The following is a 26,499-nucleotide window of genomic DNA, read 5'->3' as shown; positions in this document are numbered from 1 at the left end:
TGCTAATTTTAGTACTTTTATGCTATTTTCTTATACTTCTTTCTATCTGCAACACCTAATCCAATGCTTTTCAATGTCAATTTTATTTTTTAGCATTTTAATATTCAAATCAAATTGCTATTGATCAATTTTTATAAGATTCTAGAATAACTAAGCTTTCTGGTGTGTCTTTCTATCCTTTTATAGGTTCCTATTACTGTAACCATGCCAGAAATGACAGAGAATGAGACGCCTACAAAAAAGCAGCACAGGTATGTATCCACAGCCCCAATATAATATGCTTTGGTCAGATAAGAAGCAGAATTAGTTCCTATTTTGCTACATAGGTAGTCCTTAGAGAACTTTTATTTAGATATCTAGGAAATTATTACTGTCCAAAAATATTTGTAGATAAATACAGATTTACTGGAAAAGGTATATGGTTAAAAATTATCTGTTCTGGCTGGGTGTGGTGGCTCACGCCTGTAATCTCAGCACTTTGGAAGGCCGAGGCTGGAGGATCACCTGAGGTCAGGAGTTCAAGACCAGCCTGGCCAACATGGTGAAACCCCGTCTCTACTAAAAATACAAAAATTAGCTGGGTATGGTGGCATGTACCTGTAGTTCCAGCTACTCAGGAGGCTGAGGCAGGAGAATTGCTTGAACCTGGGAGGCAGAGGTTGCAGTGAGCCAAAATCACGCTGCTGCACTCCAGCCTGGGTGACAGAGACTCCATCTCAAAAAAAAAAAGAAAAAAAATTATCTGTTCTTATTCTACTAGCAGTATAACAAGAATGACGGTCAGTAGTTAATATATTACCAAATCTATGTTAAATGTTTTGTTTCTAATGACATTTTCACTTGCCTATAGTATTAATTTTTATGTATCCTAGGTTCATTTAGGCTCTAGTCAGTTTGAATAGACATTTTGTGACATTATAATCCATTAATGCTAATATACATATCAGAACAATGTTACTTCTCGTTCTTTGTATAACCTTTTTTTCTGAGTTTCTAGCACCTTTAGCAATGTTTCTGCGTAGAATTGCATGGCCAGTGCTTCTACTAATATTAAAATCACTATTCTCTTTCCTTACCAAATAGCTATTAGAGAATGCTAATGTTTTGAGTAATTGTGTATAAAAGGGAAAGTCAATGCTTTTAGTAGATTGGCTCTCAAGAAAATTTAAGAGTTTGGACAACCTAAGGTACACAAATACAAGATAGCTCAGATGCCACTTGTCTGTGCACGGGTGCTGTTGGCTGCCACATCTCCCTCCCTAGGGATTACAAAACTACTCTCTGCTGTTGCTTGTGTCTCCTGCACACCCACACCCATACTGGTCCAGGTGCCAAGACAAACATCAGAAATCACCTACTTGGCACATCACTTCGTGAATTTACCAGCATCTAAGTTACATTTTGAAATAGTTAATTAAGCTTTTCAGTGATTGATTCATTTCCCAACCTATGACTTCTGGGTATGGAAGAATAGAGAGTTGTAGTTACCTCCAGAAATTGTGGTTTCTAAATTTATATTGAGGTTCTCTGCCATTAGATTTTCATACCATAATATATATTAAGGAAATGTTTCTTCAGATTGTTTCTTATTGCTGCAACGAATACAAATTCATAAAATTTAATTTTATGATTCTTAAAGTATAAAATGGTAAAAATACTTTCCCATTATTTTCATGTTACCTTTTATCTGTACTTTTTGTTTCAGAAAGAAAAACCGGGAGACACATAATGCAGGTAGAAACAATTTAAATTTTACCTGTTAGCATTTTTTGCATTCAAAATGAAATCATACTGCAGTTGATTATAAGTTTTTATGTTATAAGCAAGGAATCATTATTCATTATGTTTTAGGAAAATGTTCCCTTATTGTTTTTAATTGACAAAATACTCCCTGAGTCTCATGAAGATGGCTTGCTTATCATCTTCTGATTCATAGTCTATTTAGATAATTTAAGAGATTACTGTATCCCTGGAGCTAGTGTTTTAAGTGATTTTACCTACCAAGGTAGTCCAGATATTATTCTCCTAGACAGTATGAAGGGTATGTATCTTTGCAGCAATTCCCTAGGGGGCTGGCTGCCTAGAGATATAGCTAAGAGATGAGCAGCAGGCTATAGATCCTAAAGGGCCTTGCAGTGTGAACAGTCTTAAATTAAGTTCTGGAGTCCTCAATTATAGGAAAAAGTATAGAAAATAAATATTGGATTTTTTCTCAAATACTGAAATTACAGGCCAAAGCCAGATAAACATCTATAAAATTAATTGTGCGTACATTTGGAATTTGGCACACTGTATCTACAAATGATACCTTCCTTTGTCTAAGGAAAGGACCCTTGGGAAAATTTTATCTATGGAAAAGTATGTTGAACACTGGTGGGATATTGCTGTTTCTCAGAATGTGGAGTTTATTGCCTTTGAAACTCCATTTTTCAGCAGGGGGTAAAAAGTCTTAATGTTGACTTTTTTTTTAACCTCCATGCATTACAAAATCTACTCAGAAACCAACAAATACTATTATTAGAGAATTCAGAGGAAAGGTAAGCACAGTTTATTGCTTTGATTTTTTTTGGCTGTATAAATTAATGTTTTTGACCATAAGAGCTAAATCTTTTTGATTGGAATCAGCTGTCACATGGTGCCATAGATATGTGCTTATAGGCCGATCATGGTGGCTTATGCCTGTAATCCCAGCACTTGGAGAGGTCGAGGCAGGTGGATCACCTGAGGTCAGGAGTTTGAGACCAGCCTGGCCAACATGGCGAAACCCTATCTCTTCTAAAAATACAAAAAATTAGCCGGGTATGATAGTGCGTGCCTGTAATCCCAGCTACTCAAGAGGCTGAGGCAGGAGAATTGCTTGAACCTGGGAGGCGGAGGATGCAGTTAACCGAGATCGTGCCATTGCACTCCAGCCGGGGTGACAGAGTGAGGCTCCATCTCAAAAAAAAAAAAAAAAAAAGAGATGTGTTTACCATAACTTACTAAGAAAGACTAATTAGGTGTCGTTGAAAAGGATGCTAGGCCAGGCATGATGGCTCATGCTTGTAATTCTAACACTTTGGTAGACCAAGGCAGGAGGATATTTTGAGCCTAGGAGTTCAAAACCAGCCTGGGCAACATAGGGAGACCCGGCCTCTACAAGTAATAAAAAAAAATTAGCCAGGCATGGTAGTGCATGTCTATGGTTCCAGCTACTCTGGAGGCTGAGGTGGAAGGATTGCTTGATTCTGGGAGGTCAGGACTGCAATGAGCTGTGATTGTGCCACTGCACTCCAGCCTGGGCAACAGAACAAGACCTTGTCTCAAAAAAACAAAAAAAAAAAAGGAAAAAGAAAAGAAAAAAGGGTGCTCTTACTGCTAGATCATAAAGCAAAAAATATAAATATTTTGCAAAACACGTCACACCCATGCTACTGAAAGATCATCTACTTAGAAGCACTGGAATCCTTTGTTAAAAAGGAATGTTTTAGAAAACTTTGTAAAGGAAAATAGCCAATACTAATGTTTCCACTTACAGAGTCTTATATAAATTATTTGTATAATGTCTTCTATCCTTTGACCCCTTTTAAATTTGTAACACATAAGCCTGGAACATTTCACAGTTGATTGAGAAGCTGTCAGTTGCTTTGTTTCTTTGATGGGAAAGATCCAACACAGCCAAAGTGGAGAGTCCAGATCCCAGATCCCAAAGAGAAAAACAAACCAATACTCTTTCTTGTCTGTTTTAAGTCATAACTAATAGCTGTTTCTATTCCAAAAAGGCCCAGTAGTCATCCAAAAAGATGTTTTAAGGTTCTTTAATCTGCCTAGAAAGGCCTCATTTGCCCATTTGCCATAAAGAGGCAGCTTTCTAATAACTTGCTTGTTAGTGGATTCTTTAAATTTGATTATCATTAAAATCTCTAGTAATTACTTGAACTATAATAGAATGATGGCCTAATAGTAATGAAATATTAGCAGTTCCTATTTGTTTTTAATTTGAAAGTAATTATTATCAATGATGATCTTTAAAATTTTAAGGTCTGATGCAGTGACTCACGTCTGTAATCCCAGCACTTTGAGAGACTGAGGTGAGCAGATAGCTTGAGCTCAGGAGTTTCAGATCATCCTAGGCAACATGGCAAGACCCTGTCCCTACTAAAAATACAAAAAAAAAAATAGTTGGGCATGGTGCTGCATGCCTGTGGTCCCAGCTATTTGGGAGGCTTGAGCCTAGGGAAGGGGCTGAGGGCAGGAGATTGCAGTGAGCTGAAATTGCACTGCTGCACTCCAGCCTGGGGGACCCTGTCTCAAAGAAAAAACAAAATGCTAATGAAAGTATTGCTTATGTAGATTTCTATAACACTAGACTTAAAAAGTGACATCTTAGACATTTTACTTATTATAGTTATTTATAGTAGATAATGTTTGATAAGCCCTTCCCCTTCCCCTTCCGCTCTCCTTCCCCCTTCCCTTTTTTTTAATTTTTATTTTCAGACGGAGTCTCGTTCTGTCGCCCAGGGTGGAGAGCAGCAGCATGATCTCAGCTCACTGCAGCCTCCATCTCCCGGGTTTCAAGCAATTCTCCTGCCTCAGCCTCCCAAGTAGCTGGGACTACAGGCGTGTGCCACCACGCCCAGCTACTTTTTGTATTTTTAGTAGAGATGGGGTTTTGCCATGTTTGCCAGGTTGGTCTCGAACTCCTGACCTCAGGTGATCCACCCACCTTGGCCTCCCGAAATGCTGGGTTTGCAGGTGTGAACCATCATGCCTGGCCATTGATAAGCATTTCTTAGGGATTTCTTTACCTAAAACTTCTTTACCCTGGTTGAATGAGGGCGCTTTGACTAAGTAGTGTGAGGTTTGATAAACGAATTTTCTCCCATCTAGTGGAGAGGCATAGAAAGAAGAAAATCAATGCTGGGATAAACAGAATAGGAGAGCTGATCCCATGTTCTCCTGCCCTGAAGCAGGTAAGAAGTCTACTCAAATCTTCATTCATTACTTATGAACAGATAATTCCCTAAGTTGTTTTGGTGCTTAGAATGATTATTTTTGTTGCTTTCTATTTCTGTGTATGGTTCTTTTGAAGTTAATAATTGCCTTGTTTTAATTCTTCCCATTCTTCCAACAATCTTTTAGTACAGTTTCTTCATGGTCAAATGTACCATATAATTTCTAGACTCTTCAGATTTCTCTTGATTACTAAATTAATCACATGACTATGTTTACATATATGCCACTCTATTTGCCAGGCATTTTTTTGTTTTGTTTTCCTGCCAATGCATAGTCTTACTCCTTTTAAATTCTTACTTAGAATCTTCCAAGGATCTTTTTAAAAATTTATTCTCCATGCCCTCTTAACCCCCAGTAGTACTTAAAATCTCAGCTTAAAGTATGACAGTGTTCTCTAATGAAGATACCTTTTTGTTCCTTCTAATAATGAGGATAAAGCGTGCTCCACTGAAAACAAAACAAAACAAAAAATTGAAACAATATGAAAGGCACAAAAAGGTTTAAAAAAATAAATTGATATCTTACTCCCAAGCAATAATCACTATTATAATGTAATTAAATGAATATATGCAAAAAGTTAATAAGACACATAGCAAACAGCACTAAAAAGCTTAAAACAACAAACATTAATCTCCTACCTGCTTCCTAACCCCAACACAGCTCCTCAGAGGAAAATATTCTCAACTGTTTCTTCTGTTTTTTTTGTTTTTGTTTTTGTTTTTTTACTGTTTTATTTCTAAATAACATTCTTATGTTGCTGTATCTGAATTTTTCAATTTTAGGTATTATCTGTTGACTCGTTGTTATGCTTTTCCCCCTGGCTTCTCCTTCTTCAGTCCTCCCATTATAATTCTATCACTTTTAATTAAATTGGTATTCAGTTTTTATGTTTTTAAAACTGTAAATATTATTCATGGTTGAGCCAAGGACTGTACTATTATATTTCATTTGTTGCTTTTGTTTTTGGGGGGAGTAAATAATTACCTCATAGTTTTCCATTAGCTTAATTTTTCATATACTTATCTTTAATCCTTCTGACATTTCCAACCATCTCTTAGTAGAGTTTTCTATAAGGTCAAATGTACTACATAATTTTCATTTGCCATTTTCTTTCTTCAAGACTTTACTTCTGGAACCCTCTGTTCTCCTTTTTCATTCTCAACCAGTTGGCCTCTTCCATCTCTTCTGTTTTTAATTGCAGCTCTTATATTTTTAATTTCCAAGAGTCTTTTTTCTTATTCTCTGTTCCTTTTCCTACCATATGTTTGTGGATACAATATCTTCTCACCTCTGAATACTATATGTAGGTTTTTTCCTGAAGTTTTTTTCTGTTTATGTTTTTTTCCTCTGATTTCCTTTTTTCCCCTTTTTGTCTCATCTTTTTTTGAGGGGGTTTTCCTTAAATGTTTAGTGACTTGAAGCTGTTTTTTTCATACTTGGGAATGAGGCATTAAAAAGCTGATTGAATAGGTTTGTCTTTTGACGGCCCTAAGTGTTGCATGATTAGAAGCTATGCTAGTTTTGTTGTTGTTGTGGAACTAAAACATATCAGTATTTGTCATTTTTTTTCTTTTGTGGGATAGCTATTAATTTTTTTATTTTCTCGGAGAAGAACCCATCAGTCTCCTGCCCGGGAGTGGGACTGGTAGGAAGAGGAAGAGGTTGCTATTATTCTGGAAGCTGGATGGGGGCTGGGGGGCTAGAGAGTCTTGTGCTGTAGTAGGCAGAGTTTTACTCTAGCCCCCTGTTTCCACTTAGGACCCTCGTCTTGTCCACTTTTGTGCCAAGTATCCCTGAGGCTGAAATTCTCTGGTTCAAATTTCACAGAAAATAAACTTGTCTCCTGCGGTTTGGGCAGGAAGGGAAAGTCATCCAGCTGTGTAGAATATGTGCATGGGGGCAGGGTAGGGGGTGGTTCTTATTACTGATTTGTTAGGAGTCTTTCAGCCAGTTCCCCTCTATTTTAACCCCCAGCTCACTCCACCTTCTATAGAGGTTGGTGGTTCTCAGTGTTGAGCCTTCCCAGGATGTCAAAGGAGCAAATCAGCTTGCTTCTCTATGTTATCTCCCGTGGAAAGGACTTACTCTTCATTTCCTTTCATTCTAACCTATAGGATGGACTTAGACTTCCATATATGGTTTTTTTGTTTGTTTGTTTGTTTGTTTTGAGACAGTCTCACTCTATTGCCTAGGGTGGAATGCAGTAGCATGATCTCGGCTCACTGCAACTTCCGCCTCCCAGGTTCAAGTGATTCTCTTGCCTCAGCCTCCTGAGTAGCTAGGATTACAGGTGCGTGCCACCACGCCAGGCTAATTTTTGTATTTTTAGTAGAGATGGGGTTTTGCCATGTTGGCCAGGCTGGTCTCAAACTCCTGACTTCAAGTGATCCACCCACCTCGGCCTCCCAAAGTGCTGGGATTACAGCGCCCGGCTCCATGCATGTATTTTTCAGCCTTTTTAAAAATTGTGCTTTCTGTTTCCTTAACACAATGGCACACACTATGCCTTCTAATTTATTTTTCTTTCTCCACATCTCAATAGAAGGTAGCTACTCAGTAAACATAGATGTTTGCCCAGGAAAATCTTACTTTCCTGCTCTTGGCTTTCATCCCTGCAAGTTTCTCTGAAGAAAGGAAACCATAACCATTTTACTTCCTTGGTGTTCTAGAATGTGCAAAGGAAGTCAGTATTTGGCTATCAGAAGCAGAGCCAACTAAGATTTTCTTCACAGGCTTTGGCCCCTGTCTGCAGTAGAGGGATAGGTGGCTGGGAATTATCAGGTTCTGACTTTGTTCAGATTATTGTTTTTAAAAATAACAATATTATTTTTCTCTTAGTAGTAAATAATTTACTGGGTTTATGTATTGGGTCTCTGTTGGGACTCAGTGTAAAGAACTCAGAATTATAAATTGCCAAACAAAGGACTAAATCACAGTGATTCCTACATGAAAAGAGTTATCTACAAAGTACCAGAGATAGCTAATAATATATATCCTGGAGTAGAGGTTAAATATTCATTGCAATATTCTTTTTTTTTTTTGAGACGGAGTCTTGCTCTGTCGCCCAGGCTGGAGTGCAGTGGCACAATCTCGGCTCACTGCAAGCTCTGCCTCCTGGGTTCACGCCATTCTCCCGCCTCAGCCTCCCGAGTAGCTGGGACTACAGGCACCCGCCACCACGCCCGGCTAATTTTTTTTTTATTTTTAGTAGAGACGGGGTTTCACCGTGTTAGCGAGGATGGTCTTGATGTCCTGACCTCGTTATCCGCCCGCCTCGGCCTCCCAAAGTGCTGGGACTACAGGCATGAGCCACCGTGCTCGGCAATTGCAACATTCTTGATAGCTGAAGGATAAAAACCAGAAATGACTGTTAAGGTATCTTAAATGTTTATCAATAATAGACTAGTAAATAAAATAAATACAGTCATTAGCAACAATAAGTAGTCCGGGCGCAGTGGCTCAGGCCTGTAATCCCAGCACTTTGGGAGGCCAAGGCAGGCAGATAATGAGGTCAGGAGATCGAGACCATCCTGGCTAACATGGTGAAACCCTGTCTCTACTAAAAAACAACAACAACAACAAATTAGCCAGGCGTGGTGGCGGGCGCCTGTAGCTACTCGGGAGGCTGAGGCAGGAGAATAGCATGAACCCAGCAGGCGGAGGTTGCAGTGAGCTGAGATCGCGCCACTACACTCCAGCCCGGGCGACAGAGCAAGACTCTGTCACCAAAAAAAAAAAAAAAAAGAAACAATAAGTAGGGGCTGGGCATGGTGGCTCACACCTGTAATCTCACCACTTTGGGAGACCAAGGTGGGAGGATCACCTGAGGTCAGGAGTTCAAGACCAGCCTGGCCAACATGGTGAAACCCCGTCTCTACCAAAAAAAAAAAAAAATTAGCCAGGCATGATGGCATATGCCTGTGGTCCCAGCTACTTGAGAGGCAGAGGCAGGAGAATTGCTTGAGCCCGAGAGGCAGAGGTTGCAGTGAGCCAAGATCATGCCACTGCACTCCAGCCTCGGCCACAGAGCAAGCCTGTCTCAAAAAAAAAAAAAAAAAAAAAAAAGAATTATATCTAGATGCTATATGGAAGTATCGCAAATATATATATATATATATATATATTGTTTTTTTGAGATGGAGTTTTGCTACTGTTGCCCAGGCTGGAGTGCAGTGGTGCAGTCTTGGCTCACCACAACCTCCTCCTCCTGGGTTCAAGCGATTCTCCTGACTCAGCCTCCCAAGTAGCTGGGATTACAGGCATGTGCCACCACACCCGGCTAATTTTGTACTTTTAGTAGAGATGGGGTTTCTCCATGTTGGTCAGGCTGGTCTCGAACTCCTGACCTCAGGTGATCTGCCCACCTCGGCTTCCCAAAGTGCTGGGATTACAGGCATAAGCCACCGTACCCGGCCACCAAGATATATTTTTTAAATGTAAGGAAATACAAAATCCTTTTGTCTATTTTTTTTGTTTGTTTTTTCTTTTGAGACAGAATCTCACTCTGTTGCCCAAGCTGGAGTGCAGTGGTAGGATCTCACTTCACTGTAATCTCTGCCTCCCAGATTCAAGCAATTCTCATGTCTTAGCCTACTGAGTAGCTGGCATTACAGGTGTGCACCACCATGCCTGGCTAATTTTTTTGCAATTTTGATAGAGATGGGATTTTGCCATTTTGGCCAGGCTGGTCTCAAATTCCTGACCTCAAGTGTCTGCTCGCCTCGGCCTCCCAAAATGCTGGGATTATAGGCGTGAGCCACCGCGCCTGGCCTTCTCTGAGTTTTTAAAAAAGATGTATATAGGCATGTATTGGACATGAGAATAAAGGAATACTTTAACATAACGTACAATCTTTTCAAAAAAGCTTAGGAATACAATTTACTGGAAGCGTGACACCAAAACTCAATCAAGTGACATTTCTCTCTTGACCTGTTATTTAGAATAATTCGTAGTTGTGGTAAACAGAGTAAAGAATAACATTAAAATCCAAAACCTTTACAAAATCTTGAAGGCCTTCTCTGGCCTCTTCTACTACTCTTCCCATGTGTACTCCACTGTAGCTCTGCTCACCTCCTTACCATTCCTCCAACGTGCTGAGCCTAGCTTGGCTGAGGGCCCCTGCCCTTCTGATCCTGCTGTCTGGACTCCCTTTTCCCATATATCTGCAGGGCCTGCTTCCTTTCACTTCCTTCCAGTTTTTGCTCAGGTATCACCTTATTCAGGGCCCTTCCCCAACCTCCATATACAACAAATGTTCTCAGTGTCTTAGTTCAGGCTGCTACAACAAAAATGCCATAGACTGGGTAACTTTAATTTCTCACAGTTCTGGAAGCTGGGAAGTCCAAGATCAAGTGCCAGCCAGTTCACTTCCTGGTGATGACCCACTTCCTAGTTATGTCCTCAAGTGGCAGACAGAGAGAGAGATCATCTCTGTCTCTTCTTATAGGGCACTAATCCCATCATGAGGGCTCTACCTTCATGACCTAATTACCTCCCAAAAACCATCACATTGGGGATAAGGGTTTAGACCTATGAATTTTAGGGGGCACAAACATTCAGTCCATTGCACAAAGTAACCTCCACCATCACTCTAGCCCCCTCTTTACCCTGCGTTATATTTCTTCATAGCATTCCTTTGTGTGTGTGTGTGTGTGTGTGTATATATTCTTCAAGGACAGGGACTTTGTTTGTTTTACTATTGTATCCCCAGTGCCTAGAACAGAGCCTGCCACTCATTAGCTGCCCAATAAACATTTAATATATGAAAAATATACAGTAGAAGCTTTTGAATATAGTGCCTGTTTTAAATTTTGAGAAGATACGTATCATATATATGTGATACAGACAAAGCTTAAAGTTTCATCTGGCAAGTTCTTACCCTTCAGTGAAACTTGTAAACTTTTAACATTTTCTTGGACAGAGCAAGAATATGATCCTGGACCAAGCCTTTAAATATATAACAGAATTGAAAAGGCAAAATGATGAACTCCTGCTTAATGGAGGAAACAATGAACAAGGTAAAGATTTAAAAGTTCTTACTTTTTGTTGTATTTTAAAATGTTTAGGTGTTTGTGTCACAGTGAAATTTATATTACGACATAGAAAGCTTTTTGGCCCCAAAACATTATTAAGACCCTGCATTCAGTGGGTCTGGAAGAATAATGTTACCAATAAATTCATTTTAGTCTAACTCTTTCTCCTCCTCTGTGAGCACCTCTTATCTTGCAGGCATACATAGTTTTGACTTTGAACTCTTCCGTGTATTTCATGTTTGCCTAACTCATGATACTGGTAATGCTAAATCTCCTTTATTCCAATTGGACATTGCAGTTAGGGCAATCCCATAAGAAGATGTAAGGGGGGAGTTCTGCTCAGTGAAATTTAAAAAGATTAGGATATGCCTGTGCCAAGGCTTAACTATGCATTAACAAAAAAGGCCAAAACATTCATTTTGTTTATACTACTTGTAATGTGTGCATCAAACTGCCTGATCATTTAATGATACTTGATTCTTAGATAAAGGTGACTTTTTAATGCCATCAAATGAGTTCTCTTTTTCCATTAGCATTGGAGAGAAAGTTTCCTTATAGCAGCGGGAAAAAAATATTCCAGGCAAGTGTAAAGCTCAGGGTAGGCCAGTCTGAAATTGTCTTTTATTTATGCCCCTGACAAGTGCAAGGAGAGAATTTCCTGTGACAACTCAGTAGGCCACCTTAAAAGGAGAGAAAAAAGAGCAGAATTGCCTGAGGTAAGGTCAGTGCTGGGCTGTGTTTATTGTAATGGATGGGAAAGATATTGGAAAGCTTACCTAGGAGGTCAGCATTCAGAATTCTCCTTGTTTACTTTTAGTTAAATATTAGCAGCTTCCCCCCTCACCTAGTTTAGCTGGTGTTTATGGCCCAGGTCTTTTTGTGATGCCCTCAGATAGATAAATGATCCATGTTTAGTAACCATTTGAGGCACCCCACAGAAGGGGTGTAAGACAGAATGATGAGTAGACTTTTCTAATGAAGGCTCTTTTGATTTCAAAGCACAGAGGCTGAGACAATCAAGTTACCTTAGGAAAAAGGGAAATTGTTGAAAAATATAAGTTGCATGGGACTTAGAAAAAGCTGACCAGACAGGCCAGGGGTTAGGGGTGGGATCTAAGGCAGCCTAAATCTGTGTTTGCTATTTCTGTCATGATCGTTATTTCTCTGGTTCTTTTTCTGTGCGTCTGCTCTATCCTCTTTTTTCTCTCAGTGGCTTCTTCCCTATGCTCACTGTGCATGTATCTAGTGGCCAAAGCAATGGCCTTGGACTCAGGCCCTCCTAGGTTTGAGTCTCAGCTTCATTTACTCACTCAGTACCCTTTGGTCAGTTACTTAGCCTCTCCAAGTCCCAGTTTCCCTATGTTAAAATGAGGATAATCATAGTATCTACCTGGCTGAATTTAGGCAAATTATGTAACTGCTCTGGGCCTGTTTCTCACATCTAAAAGTGGAGATAATAAAATACAAATTGCCATCTCATGGTTCTTATGAGGATTAAAAGAGATAATACAAGAACTTAGATTAAAGCCCAGCACAGAGTAATTGCTTGATAAATGTTAGCTGTTATAGTTGTCGTTGTTATTAAATGAAACAAGGAATGAAATGTGCCAGGTAGTAAAGGTGCAATAAGTGAGAACCGTGATTATTATTTGGTCCATAATGATTGTTCTTTAATTTCTACTGTCCATGGACACTGGTATCTTTCTTTTGTCTCTTAGTTTTAAACTAAGAAAAATGATCTGCTAGTTTCAGCTCGTCTTTGTTGGAACAGAACTTTTCATTTCAGGCTCCCTTACAGGGTGTTAGCCTGGAGAATAGGATGCTTTGGAAAAGGAATGAGAATACTCTCCACTGTTTCAAGGCAGATGGGGATGTGTGGAGTCACAGAGCATATACCAGCAGCTAACCCTGCCCCATTAGTGGTACTCATAGGTGAAGCTATCTACCTTAGAAAGGAGGGCTGTGACAATGCCCTCCCTGCTCAGTAGCATACCTGCATTGTGCCTACCAAGCAAAGTGCAGGTTCCATTGTCGATGCTTTCTTTGGTGCACTTTGGTGCCACTTTGCTTCTTATGTGTTCTATTCCTTTTTGTCTCAGTTGTTTCAAAGGATAAAATAGAAACTAAAGCCATTTATAAAAGAGACTATCGGCTGGGCATGGTGGCTCATGCCTGTAATCCCAGCACTGTGGGAGGCCAAGGCGGGCAGATCACTTGAGGTCAGGAGTTCAAGACCAGCCTGGCCAACATGGCGAAACCCCGAATCTACTAAAAATATGAAAATTAGCTGTAAGTGTTGGTGCGCACCTGTAATCTCAGCTACTCAGGAAGTTGAAGCAGGAGAATTGCTTGAACTTGAGAGGTGGAGGTTGCAGTGAGCTGAGATCGCACCACTGCACTCCAGCCTGGGTCACAGAGCAAGAATCTGTCTCAAAAATAAAATAAAATAAAATAAAAAATAGACTGTTACTATCACAGGTAATGTTGGCTGCTGCAGCATTTAAATGGCATATTGATATTCAATGTTATCTTCCTAGCATGTTACCATGATATCAGTATGTCTTCCCTTACTTCACCTATGTAGCTGCCCTACTGGAAATTTTTGAATTGGGAATTTTGAGGTTTCTACATTATGAGTAATTTTTCAGTTGACCTTTAAAAATTTATACTTTTTAAATGAGGGCAGAGGGATTTAAGATATCATTCTAAAAAGAAAAAAGAAGTTGTATTAGAAAAGAGCTGAAGAGTCTCAGTTGAGGTATTTAGAATGCTAGAATTAGAATTCAGTAGTTTAGTATACAGTTCTTTATCAAGTTATTGTAAATACTGACGTTCTCAGGTATTTATAAATTTTTGTTTTTAATATTATAGCTGAAGAAATAAAAAAGCTACGGAAACAACTGGAAGAAATCCAAAAAGAAAATGGCCGATATATTGAATTACTGAAAGCTAATGACATATGCTTATATGATGACCCCACAATTCACTGGAAAGGAAATCTTAAAAACTCAAAGGTCTCTGTTGTTATTCCTAGTGACCAGGTTCAAAAAAATATCATTGTTTATTCCAACGGGAATCAGCCTGGTGGAAACAGCCAGGGAACAGCTGTTCAGGGGATAACTTTTAATGTTAGTCATAATTTACAAAAGCAGACCGCCAATGTGGTGCCAGTACAGAGGACTTGCAATCTTGTGACTCCTGTATCTATTTCTGGAGTTTACCCTTCTGAAAACAAGCCATGGCATCAGACCACAGTTCCTGCATTGGCTACCAACCAGCCTGTTCCTCTTTGTCTTCCTGCTGCCATTTCTGCTCAGAGTATTCTCGAGCTTCCCACCTCTGAAAGCGAATCAAATGTGCTTGGTGCCACTAGTGGCTCAATGATTGCTGTTTCAATTGGATCTGAGCCTCACCAACATCATTCTTTGCACACATGTCTACATGATCAAAATTCTTCTGAAAATAAGAATGGACAAGAGAACCCCAAATTATTGAAGAAAATGACCCCTTGTGTTACAAACATGCCCCACAGCTCCTCAGCAACTACCACTAAAGTGCACCATGGAAACAAGTCCTGCCTGAGCATACAGGACTTCAGAGGTGATTTTCAAAACACTTTTGTTGTTTCAGTTACCACCACAGTCTGCTCGCAGCCTCCCAGAACTGCAGATGATTCTTCTCCAGTGAGCATTAGTAAGAGTGCAGACTTGACAAGTACAGCTACAGTGGTGGCATCATCTGCCCCTGGAGTAGGGAAGGCCACCATTCCTATAAGCACTCTTTCGGGAAACCCTTTGGACAATGGTTGGACTCTTTCTTGTTCTTTGCCTTCTTCAAGTGTTAGTACTTCAGATTTGAAAAACATTAATAGCCTTACACGAATTTCTTCAGCTGGAAACACACAGACAACGTGGACTACTTTGCAACTGGCGGGAAACACTATTCAGCCCTTAAGCCAGACACCATCTTCTGCTGTGACTCCAGTATTAAATGAGTCTGGTACTAGCCCCACCACAAGCAACCACAGTAGACATGTGGCTACAGGCATCAACTTGAATAATTCCTTTCCAGCAGATGGGCAGCCAGTTGAGCAAGTAGTTGTAACATTGCCTTCTTGTCCATCTTTGCCTATGCAGCCACTAATTGCCCAGCCACAAGTTAAATCTCAGCCTCCCAAAAATATCCTTCCACTGAATTCAGCAATGCAAGTGATTCAGATGGCTCAGCCAGTTGGGTCAGCTGTTAATGCAGCTCCAACCAATCAAAATGTTATAATTCTTCAGCCACCCAGCACCACCCCATGCCCAACAGTGATGAGGGCAGAAGTTCCCAACCAAACAGTAGGTCAACAGATAGTGATCATACAGGCTGCTAATCAGAATCCTTTGCCACTCCTCCCTGCTCCACCTCCTGGTTCTGTTCGACTCCCTATCAATGGAGCCAATACTGTAATAGGGTCTAATAATTCAATGCAAAATGTTTCAACACCACAGACTTTTGGAGGAAAGCATCTTGTCCACATATTACCAAGACCTTCATCTTTATCAGTGTCTAACTCAACACAAACTTTTTCTGTTACCATGTCAAACCAACAGCCTCAAACCATTTCTTTAAATGGACAGCTCTTTGCTTTGCAGCCTGTGATGTCTTCATCAGGAACTACAAATCAAACCCCTATGCAAATTATTCAACCCACCACCAGCGAAGATCCAAATACCAATGTTGCCCTGAATACATTTGGTGCTTTGGCCAGCCTCAATCAAAGCATATCACAGATGGCTGGGCAAAGCTGTGTACAGTTGTCTATTAGCCAGCCTGCCAATGCTCAAACTGCTGTAAATAGTCAAACCACTACAGCTAACTGTGTTTCATTAACAACAACTGCAGCACCTCCCGTGACAACAGATAGTTCAGCCACACTAGCTAGTACTTATAATCTAGTGAGTACTTCCTCAATGAACACTGTTGCTTGTTTGCCTAACATGAAATCTAAAAGGTTGAATAAGAAGCCAGGTGCCAGGAAACACTTAGCAGCAAACAAGTCAGCGTGTCCCCTGAATTCAGTCAGAGATGTGAGCAAGTTAGACTGCCCCAACAGTGAAGGCTCAGCAGAGCCACCCTGTAATGATGGACTGCTAGAAAGCTTCCCTGCTATGTTACCATCTGTCTCTATGTCCCAGGCAAATAGTGTGAGTGTTTCTGCTTCACATTCTTTGGGTGTTCTAAGCTCTGGATCATTAATACCTGAGTCTGTATTGAAATCTAAGTCACCAGAAAAGTCCAGCTCACCCTCCCAAGATTCTGTAACAAGTGAACATTTTGCAATGGCCGCAGCAAAATCCAAAGATTCTACCCCTAATCTACAACAAGAGACATCTCAGGATAAACCACCAAGTAGTTTAGCGTTATCAGATGCTGCCAAACCCTGCACTTCAGCCAATGTATTGATTCCATCTCCAAGTGATCCTCACATTTTGGTTTCTCAGGTTTCTGGTTTGTCATCTACAACAAGCACTACAAGTACTGACTGTGTTTCTGAGGTAGAAATCATTGCTGAACCTTGCAGAGTTGAGCAAGATTCATCAGATACAATGCAAACCACAGGTCTCTTAAAGGGGCAAGGTTTAACTACATTGCTATCTGATGTTGCTAAAAAAAAAACCCCTCAGAAATCATCTCTTTCTGATCAAATGGATCATCCTGACTTTTCTTCAGAAAATCCTAAAATAGTTGATTCAAGTGTGAATTTACATCCCAAACAGGAACTATTACTGATGAACAACGATGATAGAGATCCTCCACAGCATCATTCCTGCCTCCCTGATCAGGAGGTTATTAATGGTTCTTTGATCACCGGTAGACAGGCCGACTCTCCCATGTCAACCAGCTCTGGCAGTAGTCGTAGTTTCTCAGTTGCATCCATGCTTCCTGAAACAACAAGAGAAGATGTGACCAGCAGTGCAACAACTAATACATGTGACAGCTGTACCTTTGTAGAGCAAACTGATATAGTAGCTCTTGCAGCAAGAGCTATTTTTGACCAGGAGAACCTTGAGAAGGGAAGAGTTGGCCTCCAGGCTGATATAAGGGAAGTTGCTTCAAAGCCTTCTGAAGCATCATTGTTAGAGGGAGACCCACCTTTCAAATCACAGATACCTAAAGAGAATGGCACAGGACAGGCAGAAGCAACACCAAATGAATTTAATTCTCAGGGTTCAATTGAAGCAACTGTGGAGAGGCCCCTTGAAAAACCAAGTTGTTCTCTAGGAATTAAAACATCAAATGCATCTTTACAGGATTCAACTTCTCAGCCACCAAGCATCACCAGTTTAAGCGTGAATAATCTTATCCATCAGAGCAGCATCAGCCATCCTCTGGCCAGCTGTGCGGGTTTATCCCCAACCTCAGAGCAAACAACTGTGCCTGCAACGGTTAATCTGACTGTTTCGTCTAGCTCCTATGGCAGTCAACCTCCTGGACCATCTCTGATGACCGAATATTCCCAAGAACAGCTAAATACTATGACTAGTACCATACCAAATTCACAGATTCAAGAGCCACTCTTAAAGCCAAGTCACGAAAGCCGTAAGGATTCTGCTAAGCGTGCTGTCCAAGATGACCTTTTACTGTCTTCAGCTAAACGTCAAAAGCACTGTCAGCCAGCCCCTGTCAGGCTTGAAAGTATGTCCCTGATGAGCAGAACTCCAGACACCATTTCTGATCAAACTCAAATGATGGTCAGTCAGATCCCTCCTAATTCTTCAAACTCAGTTGTGCCTGTTAGCAACCCAGCTCATGGAGATGGCCTTACACGATTATTTCCACCTAGTAACAACTTTGTGGCTCCTGCATTGAGGCAAACTGAAGTTCAGTGTGGTTCTCAGCCTTCAGTTGCTGAACAGCAGCAAACCCAGGCAAGTCAACATCTACAGGCCCTGCAGCAGCATGTTCCAGCTCAAGGGGTATCTCACCTTCATAGTAACCATCTCTACATAAAGCAGCAGCAGCAGCAACAACAACAACAAGCAGGGCAGTTAAGAGAGAGGCATCACTTATATCAAATGCAGCATCATGTACCTCATGCAGAGAGCTCTGTCCACTCTCAGCCCCATAATGTCCACCAACGGAGGACTCTGCAACAGGAAGTTCAGATGCAGAAAAAGAGGAATCTTGTTCAGGGCACCCAGACCTCTCAGCTTTCCTTACAACCGAAGCACCATGGAACTGATCAATCCCGATCCAAGAGTGGCCAGCCACATCCCCATCATCAGCAGATGCAGCAACAAATGCAGCAACACTTTGGAGGCTCCCAGACAGAGAAGAGCTGTGAAAACCCTTCAACTAGTCGGAACCATCATAACCATCCTCAGAACCATCTCAATCAAGATATTATGCACCAACAGCAGGATGTTGGAAGCAGACAACAAAGTTCAGGGGTTTCATCTGAACATGTATCTGCGCATAATCCAATGCAGAGGCTTTTGACATCAAGAGGCTTAGAGCAGCAAATGGTGTCCCAACCAAGTATTGTGACTAGATCTTCAGACATGACCTGTACTCCACACAGGCCAGAGAGAAATAGAGTTTCAAGTTATTCTGCTGAGGCACTTATTGGAAAGACATCTTCTAATTCAGAGCAGAGAATGGGAATATCAATTCAGGGTTCCAGAGTTTCAGATCAGCTTGAAATGAGAAGCTATCTTGATGTTCCCAGAAATAAGAATTTGGCTATTCATAATATGCAGGGTCGTGTGGACCATACTGTAGCCTCAGATATCCGCCTTTCTGATTGTCAGACGTTTAAACCAAGTGGAGCTAGTCAACAGCCCCAGAGTAATTTTGAAGTACAATCTTCAAGAAACAATGAAATAGGTAACCCTGTATCATCATTGCGGAGTATGCAGTCCCAGGCTTTTCGAATTAGTCAAAACACTGGCCCCCCACCAATTGACCGTCAAAAGAGATTACCTTACCCACCAGTTCAGAGCATCCCAACAGGAAATGGTATTCCATCAAGGGACAGTGAAAATACTTGTCACCAAAGTTTCATGCAGAGCTTACTTGCCCCTCACCTCAGTGATCAGGTCATTGGGAGCCAGAGGTCACTCTCAGAACATCAGAGGAATACACAGTGTGGTCCATCCTCTGCAATTGAATATAATTGTCCCCCAACTCATGAAAATGTCCATATTAGAAGAGAGAGTGAGAGTCAGAATCGGGAAAGTTGTGACATGTCGTTAGGTGCAATTAACACCAGGAACAGCACCTTGAATATTCCTTTTTCAAGTTCCTCTTCCTCAGGAGATATTCAAGGTCGAAACACAAGCCCCAATGTTTCTGTACAGAAATCCAATCCCATGAGGATTACTGACAGTCATGCGACCAAGGGCCACATGAACCCTCCAGTCACAACCAACATGCATGGGGTTGCAAGGCCAGCATTGCCACATCCATCTGTGTCTCATGGAAATGGCGATCAAGGCCCTGCTGTACGTCAAGCGAATTCTTCAGTTCCCCAGAGATCAAGGCATCCCCTGCAAGACAGCAGTGGTTCCAAAATTCGTCAGCCTGAAAGGAATCGTTCTGGAAACCAAAGGCAAAGTTCTGTCTTTGATCCAAGTCTTCCCCATCTTCCCCTCTCTACTGGTGGCAGTATGATTCTTGGACGCCAACAACCTGCTACAGAGAAGAGAGGAAGTATTGTTCGTTTCATGCCTGATAGCCCACAAGTACCTAATGATAATTCAGGTCCTGACCAACATACACTATCACAAAATTTTGGTTTTTCTTTTATTCCTGAGGGTGGCATGAATCCACCAATAAATGCTAATGCTTCTTTCATTCCACAGGTTACTCAGCCTAGTGCCACTCGAACTCCAGCCCTCATCCCGGTAGATCCGCAAAATACTCTGCCCTCCTTCTATCCTCCATACTCTCCTGCTCATCCTACACTGTCCAATGATATTTCAATCCCCTATTTTCCTAATCAGATGTTCTCAAATCCTAGCACAGAGAAGGTAAACAGTGGAAGTTTAAATAACCGATTTGGATCAATTTTATCTCCTCCCAGACCTGTTGGGTTTGCTCAACCAAGTTTTCCTCTTCTCCCAGATATGCCACCAATGCACATGACCAACTCTCACTTATCCAATTTTAATATGACATCTTTGTTTCCAGAAATAGCTACAGCGCTTCCTGATGGCTCAGCAATGTCACCTTTGCTTACAATAGCAAATTCCTCTGCCTCTGACTCTTCCAAGCAGTCCTCAAACAGACCTGCCCATAACATAAGCCATATTCTAGGTCATGATTGCAGTTCAGCTGTTTAAATACCGATAAACGAAATGTAAAGGTAATGAGTGAGATTACAAATGTATTTGTGTGTGCATGTGCACAGACATGTACATGAAGAGAAGGATTGTGTGTGTGTGTCTGCATAATCAGTTTTCAGTTATCTTCTGAATGTAGGGAAGCCATGTCAGATGCAGATACTGGGTTGTCAGAAAACAAGTTATCTTTCATTTTCAACTGCATGGTGTACTTTTTTATTTTCCAAGTAGATTTACATTTCCAAGTTGATATTTCCTAAATACTAATTAGCTGGAAATTGGGGGAGATCATCTTGTCATGTACTGGGTAGTAGGAGGGAGCCTAGACTTTAAACTTGATTGTTGATAACTTACAGAATATATAGTTAAGTTGCTACTGAAAAATATAGGCAGCTTGATAAAACAGTGGCTCATAATCAAGTGCTGGCTAATGTCAGCATCTAGAACAGCTTCTTACCTATGGCAGATGTTGAACTGATGTTGAGTTTAATGTCCATAGTTAAAGTCAAGCAGTTAGCAAATAAATAAAAGCAATCAGCCTTTATTCTCAAAGTTTGGTTTAGATAGAGACTTCTTTCTAAATTACAACAATCCATAAATTATCTGAATTTTATGTCTTGTTCTTCAAATTAGGGAGCTGTGTTATCCTTTAATGTGCCAAGATTATTTAAAGCAAAGGTCTTCCTTAGACAATTATTTAGCCTTAAATATAGAAAGCTAAAAAGTTAAGTACATACATATTCTCCATTTTGTGCTTGCATTTTGCATCAGGTCATAAGGGTAAAAGCAGTTAGTTGTATTGTGGAGTTTTGCATGGGTGCAGTTAACAATGGATGTTTCATCAACTGAGTTTAATTTAGTATTCTCTCTTCATTCTATTTGATCTTGAAATAAATTCTTTTGCATTCATTTAAATATTAGGATTGATCAGGAAATAGTGTGTTTGTAATCTACACATTTTTTTGAGCCTTACTTTAAAAATATTTCTGAACAGAGATTTAAGCTCTGTCAGTATTTTCATTTACTGATAGTATTTATATTTTAAACATGGCATTGTATATTACATTATTATCCTTCATAACAGAATTATAATGAGAATATGAATTTGTTATTTTTCTTGTTGGTAGATGTGAAATGGTGCTTCAAAAAATATATAGTCTTTCTGTATGTCTCTCTGTGTGTAAGTATGTGTGTGTGTGTGTGTACACATATTTTAAAGTACGAATTGGTCCTTTAAAAACAGGCCTGCCATCTGAAAATGGGAAATTGAGACCTGAGACCTGCTAAAGCATAGAAGAACTTGATATAGGTAGGGTTGTTTTTTTTTAAATAGATGGAGTCTGGCTCTGTCGTCCAGCTCACTGCAAGCTCCACCTCCCGGGTTCAAGCGATTCTCCTGCCTCAGCCTCCTGAGTAGCTGGGACTACAGGCACGTGCCATCACACCTGGCTAATTTTTTGTATTTTTAGTAGAGACGGGGTTTCACCGTGTTAGCCAGGATGGTCTTGATCTCCTGACCTTGTGATCCACCCGCCTCGGCCTCCCAAAGTGCCAGGATTACAGGCGTGAGCCACCGTGCTCGGCCTAGGTATGGGTTTTTAAAAGCCCCACAGAAGTTTATAATACATTTAAAAACCCATACTAAAATTTGAAAACTTAAAAAAAAAATAAGAAAACAATGGTATATATTCCTTTTCTTAAACCCGTGAAGTCCATTACTTTTTGTTCTTGTTATATTCTGCCAAAAATGGGATGGGGTGGGAGAGATGCATAGAAATTGTTTTATCTGCCTTGTTAACAAAGTGAACTCAAGGACCAGCTTTTCTTGTCTTTCTTTCTTTCTTTTTTTTTTTTTTGAGACTGTCACCCAGGCTGGAGTGTCATTAGGTGCAATTAACACCAGGAACAGCACCTTGAATATTCCTTTTTCAAGTTCCTCTTCCTCAAGAGATATTCAAGGTCACTCTGTCACCCAGGCTGGAGTGTACATGGCAGGATCTCGGCTCACTGCAGCCTCTGCCTTCTGGGTTCAAGCAATTCTCGGGCCTCAGCCTCCCGAGTAGCTGGGATTACAGATCTGTGCCACTACACCTGGCGAATTTTTGTATTTTTAGTAGAGACAGGGTTTCACCATCTTGGCCAGGCTGGTCTTGAACTCCTGACATCAGGTGATCCACCCACCTCAGCCTCCCAAAGTGCTGGAATTACAGGTATGAGCCACCCCTCCCAACCCCCCCCTTTTTTTTAATCCTAAAAAGCTTCCTAAGAGTTGGTCAGAGCAGTTAACTCCAGTGAATACCTCTTCTAAAGACTCAGCAAAAGGGTCAGTTGTGCCTCTTTAACTGTTCTTACTAAACTCTCCTATCTTTTTCTGCTGCCAACTAAGCAGCCTCCTAGGGACAAAGAAATATACAATATATTTTTTTTCTTGCTTACAAAGCAAGAACAACCTGTATTTTCTTCCTTCAAAATGGTCTTGGGGAAGAATAGGAGAGCTTCATGAATAAGTTACTCAAGACAACAGATAAACACAGTAGTCAAAACTTTTTATTGAGGAAAAATGTGGCATTTATGACTTGCTTTTTAATTCTCTTAACTGAATTTTAAGCTGCAACATTCAAATTTTTCTTTGTACTTGAAAGGTCCAGTCTGCCAATTTCAAGAAGGACAGTTTTCCATGTCTTTGGCTATTCATTTTCCCTCTCTCCATCTCTCTCATCTGTCTGTATCTCACTGCCTCTGTCTCTCATACACACACACACACACACACACTCTCTCTCTCTCTCTCTCTGTCTCTCTCCAGTGGCTGTTAAGAAGGACTGGGGACTGCTAGACATAATTGAAAGTAAGGTAACAGGCTAAGGAGAAGCTCAGTTTGAACATTGCAATGCAAAGGCCTCAAAGCCTGTGACTTTCAAGTATTTCTGTTGCATTAATTGTATTTTCCTGCTTAGCTGTGTTCAGACATAGTATTTGCATTTCTCGGAGCTTTCATTCCAACAGCGTAACATTTTGATCTTGAAAGAGTCTCAATAAGCCTTATTTGACCATCTGAGGAAAAATGTGACCATCTGTAAAGAATTGGCTCCTGCTTACGTGTAGCTCTAATTACTTTACAGATGTATGCATGTGTATGTAAGACTTCAGTTCATACATGGCTTAATTCTGAAAGTGTTCAGACCATAGTACCCTTATTGATTTAAAAGCATGAATATATGAGATTTACTAGCAGTATTAAGTATTTGATAATTAGAGCTACGTGATTTTTGGGAAGAAATTTGTTATGTGGTATCTAGTGTTAATCTGGATATAATTTTTGGTAAAGGGATGGCAGAAAACATAGTCAATTTTGGTTATAATAAATGTAACCTTATTCTTGGCCTGCTCCATGTCAAATAGGGCTCAGGGAAGCTGGTCATTTCCTTAGCGGGATGATTACTCCTTTGCCTTGAAATATTTATTGGGCCTACCATGTATGGATCAGCTTGTGATAGTAAGTCATACTCCCAAATCAGTGATTCCCAAGTCTTGGCTTTGGGAACCAGTATGCCTCGTATTCTCTTAAAGAGCAACAAGAATTTCTTGAAACAAAATTAGTTCAGAATTGATTTAAAATATTTCAATGTGCCATATAGCTCTGTCCCTTGGTTTGATTGGCCTTGTTTTTTCCTGTGAAGAATGAAAGGGCAAAGGTGATACCAAAATGAAACAGCTTTGGAGTGACATCTTTAGGAGACTGGAAGCCATTTTTATAATTCTGTTGTCTATATAAATGCTACCTTTGCCTGGAGGTAGTGCGCCTGTGGCTGTGTACATCCAGAGGGCAACAGTAATAGCCAACAACCAGACAAACTAGTGAAGTTAATCTGTGAGTGATGATTTTATGATACGTATATGCAAATTAAAGGCAGAAGTTAGTTTCTTCTCAAGATGCCTTTTTGGCTGAGCATTACCATTTTTCTTTCCCCAGGGTGTGACAGAAAAGGGCCTTTTTTGGATTTAACTATATTCTGTCTGCATTCTATTCTTCATGCGTAGGTTTCTACTAGAACCTGTGGAGGGGGGACACCAAATTTAGATTGAGGCAGTCCACGCTGGTAAGAAGCGTGAGGACCTTGTTGGACACAGAGCTTCTAGATCTTTTCACCTGTAGCCTCTACCCTGTTCCTGCACTTTACCTGAAACTGTGCCTCTGGTCTTTAGACCAGCTGTTGGAACATATCACTCACCCACTCCTCTGTTATAGCAAAGGGCCAGCTGGGATGGTACATGCTGTGTAATCAGACACCTTCTCGACAAGTACAGCTGATGTTTCTCACTGTTGCCTTATCATTCTCTGAGCCATCTTTGATGTTGATTTGTAAAAAAAAAACAAAAAACAAAACAAAAAAAACTTAGTAGCAAAACTCCTGTTAAACTCAGAGTTTGTATGTGGTGGTCATTCAACATCCTTATTTCTAGATTTACGCAAACTGTACCAACTGTAATCTTTTTCTGGCACGCGTATGTGGTCAGATGCTTCGTAAACATGAGCCAACTTGGGTTGTAAACATTGGGCATAATATACAAATTGGGGAATTTTGGATGACTGCATAATCCTGTCATTAGAGATTTCATAAGACAGAAGATAACTATTTGTAATTTAACACATTTTTTAAAAAGGTGATCTTTCTTTCCCTCAGTTGTGTATACAGCTATACACCATACTAATACCATACTATGTCATAGGAACTTAAAGTTAGATGTATCTAAATCCCTTCACTTTTCTGAGACTTCTCTGCACTCCCACCCCTGAAGCCTTCAAATCATTTTTCATCTGTGAAGTCACTGAGGTACTGGGCTTGACTATAGTGGTAACAGTTAAGGGGAGTTGAACTATTGATCTTCCAAGAAGAAAGGGACCAGACAGTGTTAAGATGCTGCAGTTGTGTTACTGTGAAGAAAAGACTCGCTTCCACTTTCAGCAGGCTATATAAATATATATACATATATATATATATATATATATATTTTCACTTTGGTAAAAAAAAGTTGAAAAATCTGAGGAGAACATAATTACCTTCACAAATTATTTATAGATACACTGGGTGAGAAGCTTACTGTAGGGCAGTCACCCGAAAAAAACTAATTTTAGTGCTTTCAATAGTGTAATATTTGTATCTATTACCATGGCAGCAGTGTCTGCTGCACACTGTGTCCTATTACTGTAAATCTCCTGGTTTATAATTCTTATGGAAACTAATTTGTTTTGTAATGGAATCCAGAGCAGATATGTATAATATGATCAGGATTGTCCTACAGTTGTAAATAAGAATAGGTCCTGTTTATTTTGACATCTTTTTACAAATGCATTGTATTAGGGTGTGAATATTCTGAACCATCCTCTTGTTTAAAGTTTGGAAATTTTTATTGTTAAATGTAACATTTTAATGGTTGTAATAATTATTTGTATAGATATGAATATAGTATTTTATTTAAGAAAATAAACTTTGCATTTTTGCATTGTAAATTCTGTCTTCCCTGATCATTGCATGTGCCACTTCAAACCTGCATTAAAGTGGCTTGTCTTGCACTGAAGTATTCTATTCAAGTAATCTTTAAATTTTGCTATAACATCTGAAAATAGTGCCATGACATATTTGCCATAGGGATTGTGTTCCTGATCAACCAGCAGACCTCAAATCATAATTATGACCAGAACTATATTGTTAGAACAAACTGTATACCTCTATACTCATAAAAAGTAAAATTAGAATTTCGGATCTGGAAGGGTATTTCAAGATGATCCACTTTAAACTCTCTGCCGATTTTATAGTGGAGGAAACTGAAGCACAGAACTTTGCGACAAGTTAGGTCTTTCCCGATAGCTGCCCACATCACTTAGCAAAACTCACAAGCATGAAGCCTGGAGGCAAAACAATTGCACGGGAACTTGTACAGTATAAAGTGATGTAAAGTTTAAATGCCCATACATCAGACAATTTATTGTTTGGGCTAGCCTACAGGTGTGGTAAAAATGATAAGGAAATGATAAACTCAAAATTCAGGATAATGGCTACTTCTTAGAAAAGGATAAAGGGGGATGAGATCAAGGAGGGAGGAGTACTTCAAAAGTGTTGTTATATTCTATTGCACTGGGTAGC

The 26,499-nt window shown here is 40.1% G+C and overlaps 1 protein-coding gene across 2 annotated transcripts in view; it reads left to right on the top strand.

The window, feature by feature from the left end:
• The window catches only part of USF3 (upstream transcription factor family member 3), a 53,784-nt gene extending 27,919 nt beyond the window's left edge, over positions 1-25,865 (top strand). For both annotated transcript variants that reach the window (XM_055259444.2, XM_055259446.2), the window contains 5 exons: positions 187-251; positions 1,706-1,734; positions 4,870-4,952; positions 10,916-11,012; positions 13,899-25,865. In XM_055259444.2, the coding sequence (XP_055115419.2) occupies positions 205-251; positions 1,706-1,734; positions 4,870-4,952; positions 10,916-11,012; positions 13,899-20,356 (6,714 nt within the window). In that variant the 5' untranslated portion in view covers positions 187-204 and the 3' untranslated portion in view covers positions 20,357-25,865. The remainder of the gene's footprint in view (positions 1-186; positions 252-1,705; positions 1,735-4,869; positions 4,953-10,915; positions 11,013-13,898) is intronic.
• Positions 25,866-26,499: the final 634 nt, after the last annotated feature.

This window comes from Symphalangus syndactylus, chromosome 21 (genome assembly GCF_028878055.3).
Source record: "Symphalangus syndactylus isolate Jambi chromosome 21, NHGRI_mSymSyn1-v2.1_pri, whole genome shotgun sequence".
In the NCBI taxonomy this organism is placed as follows: domain Eukaryota; kingdom Metazoa; phylum Chordata; class Mammalia; order Primates; family Hylobatidae; genus Symphalangus; species Symphalangus syndactylus.
This window is presented reverse-complemented; position numbering and strand designations above follow the sequence as displayed.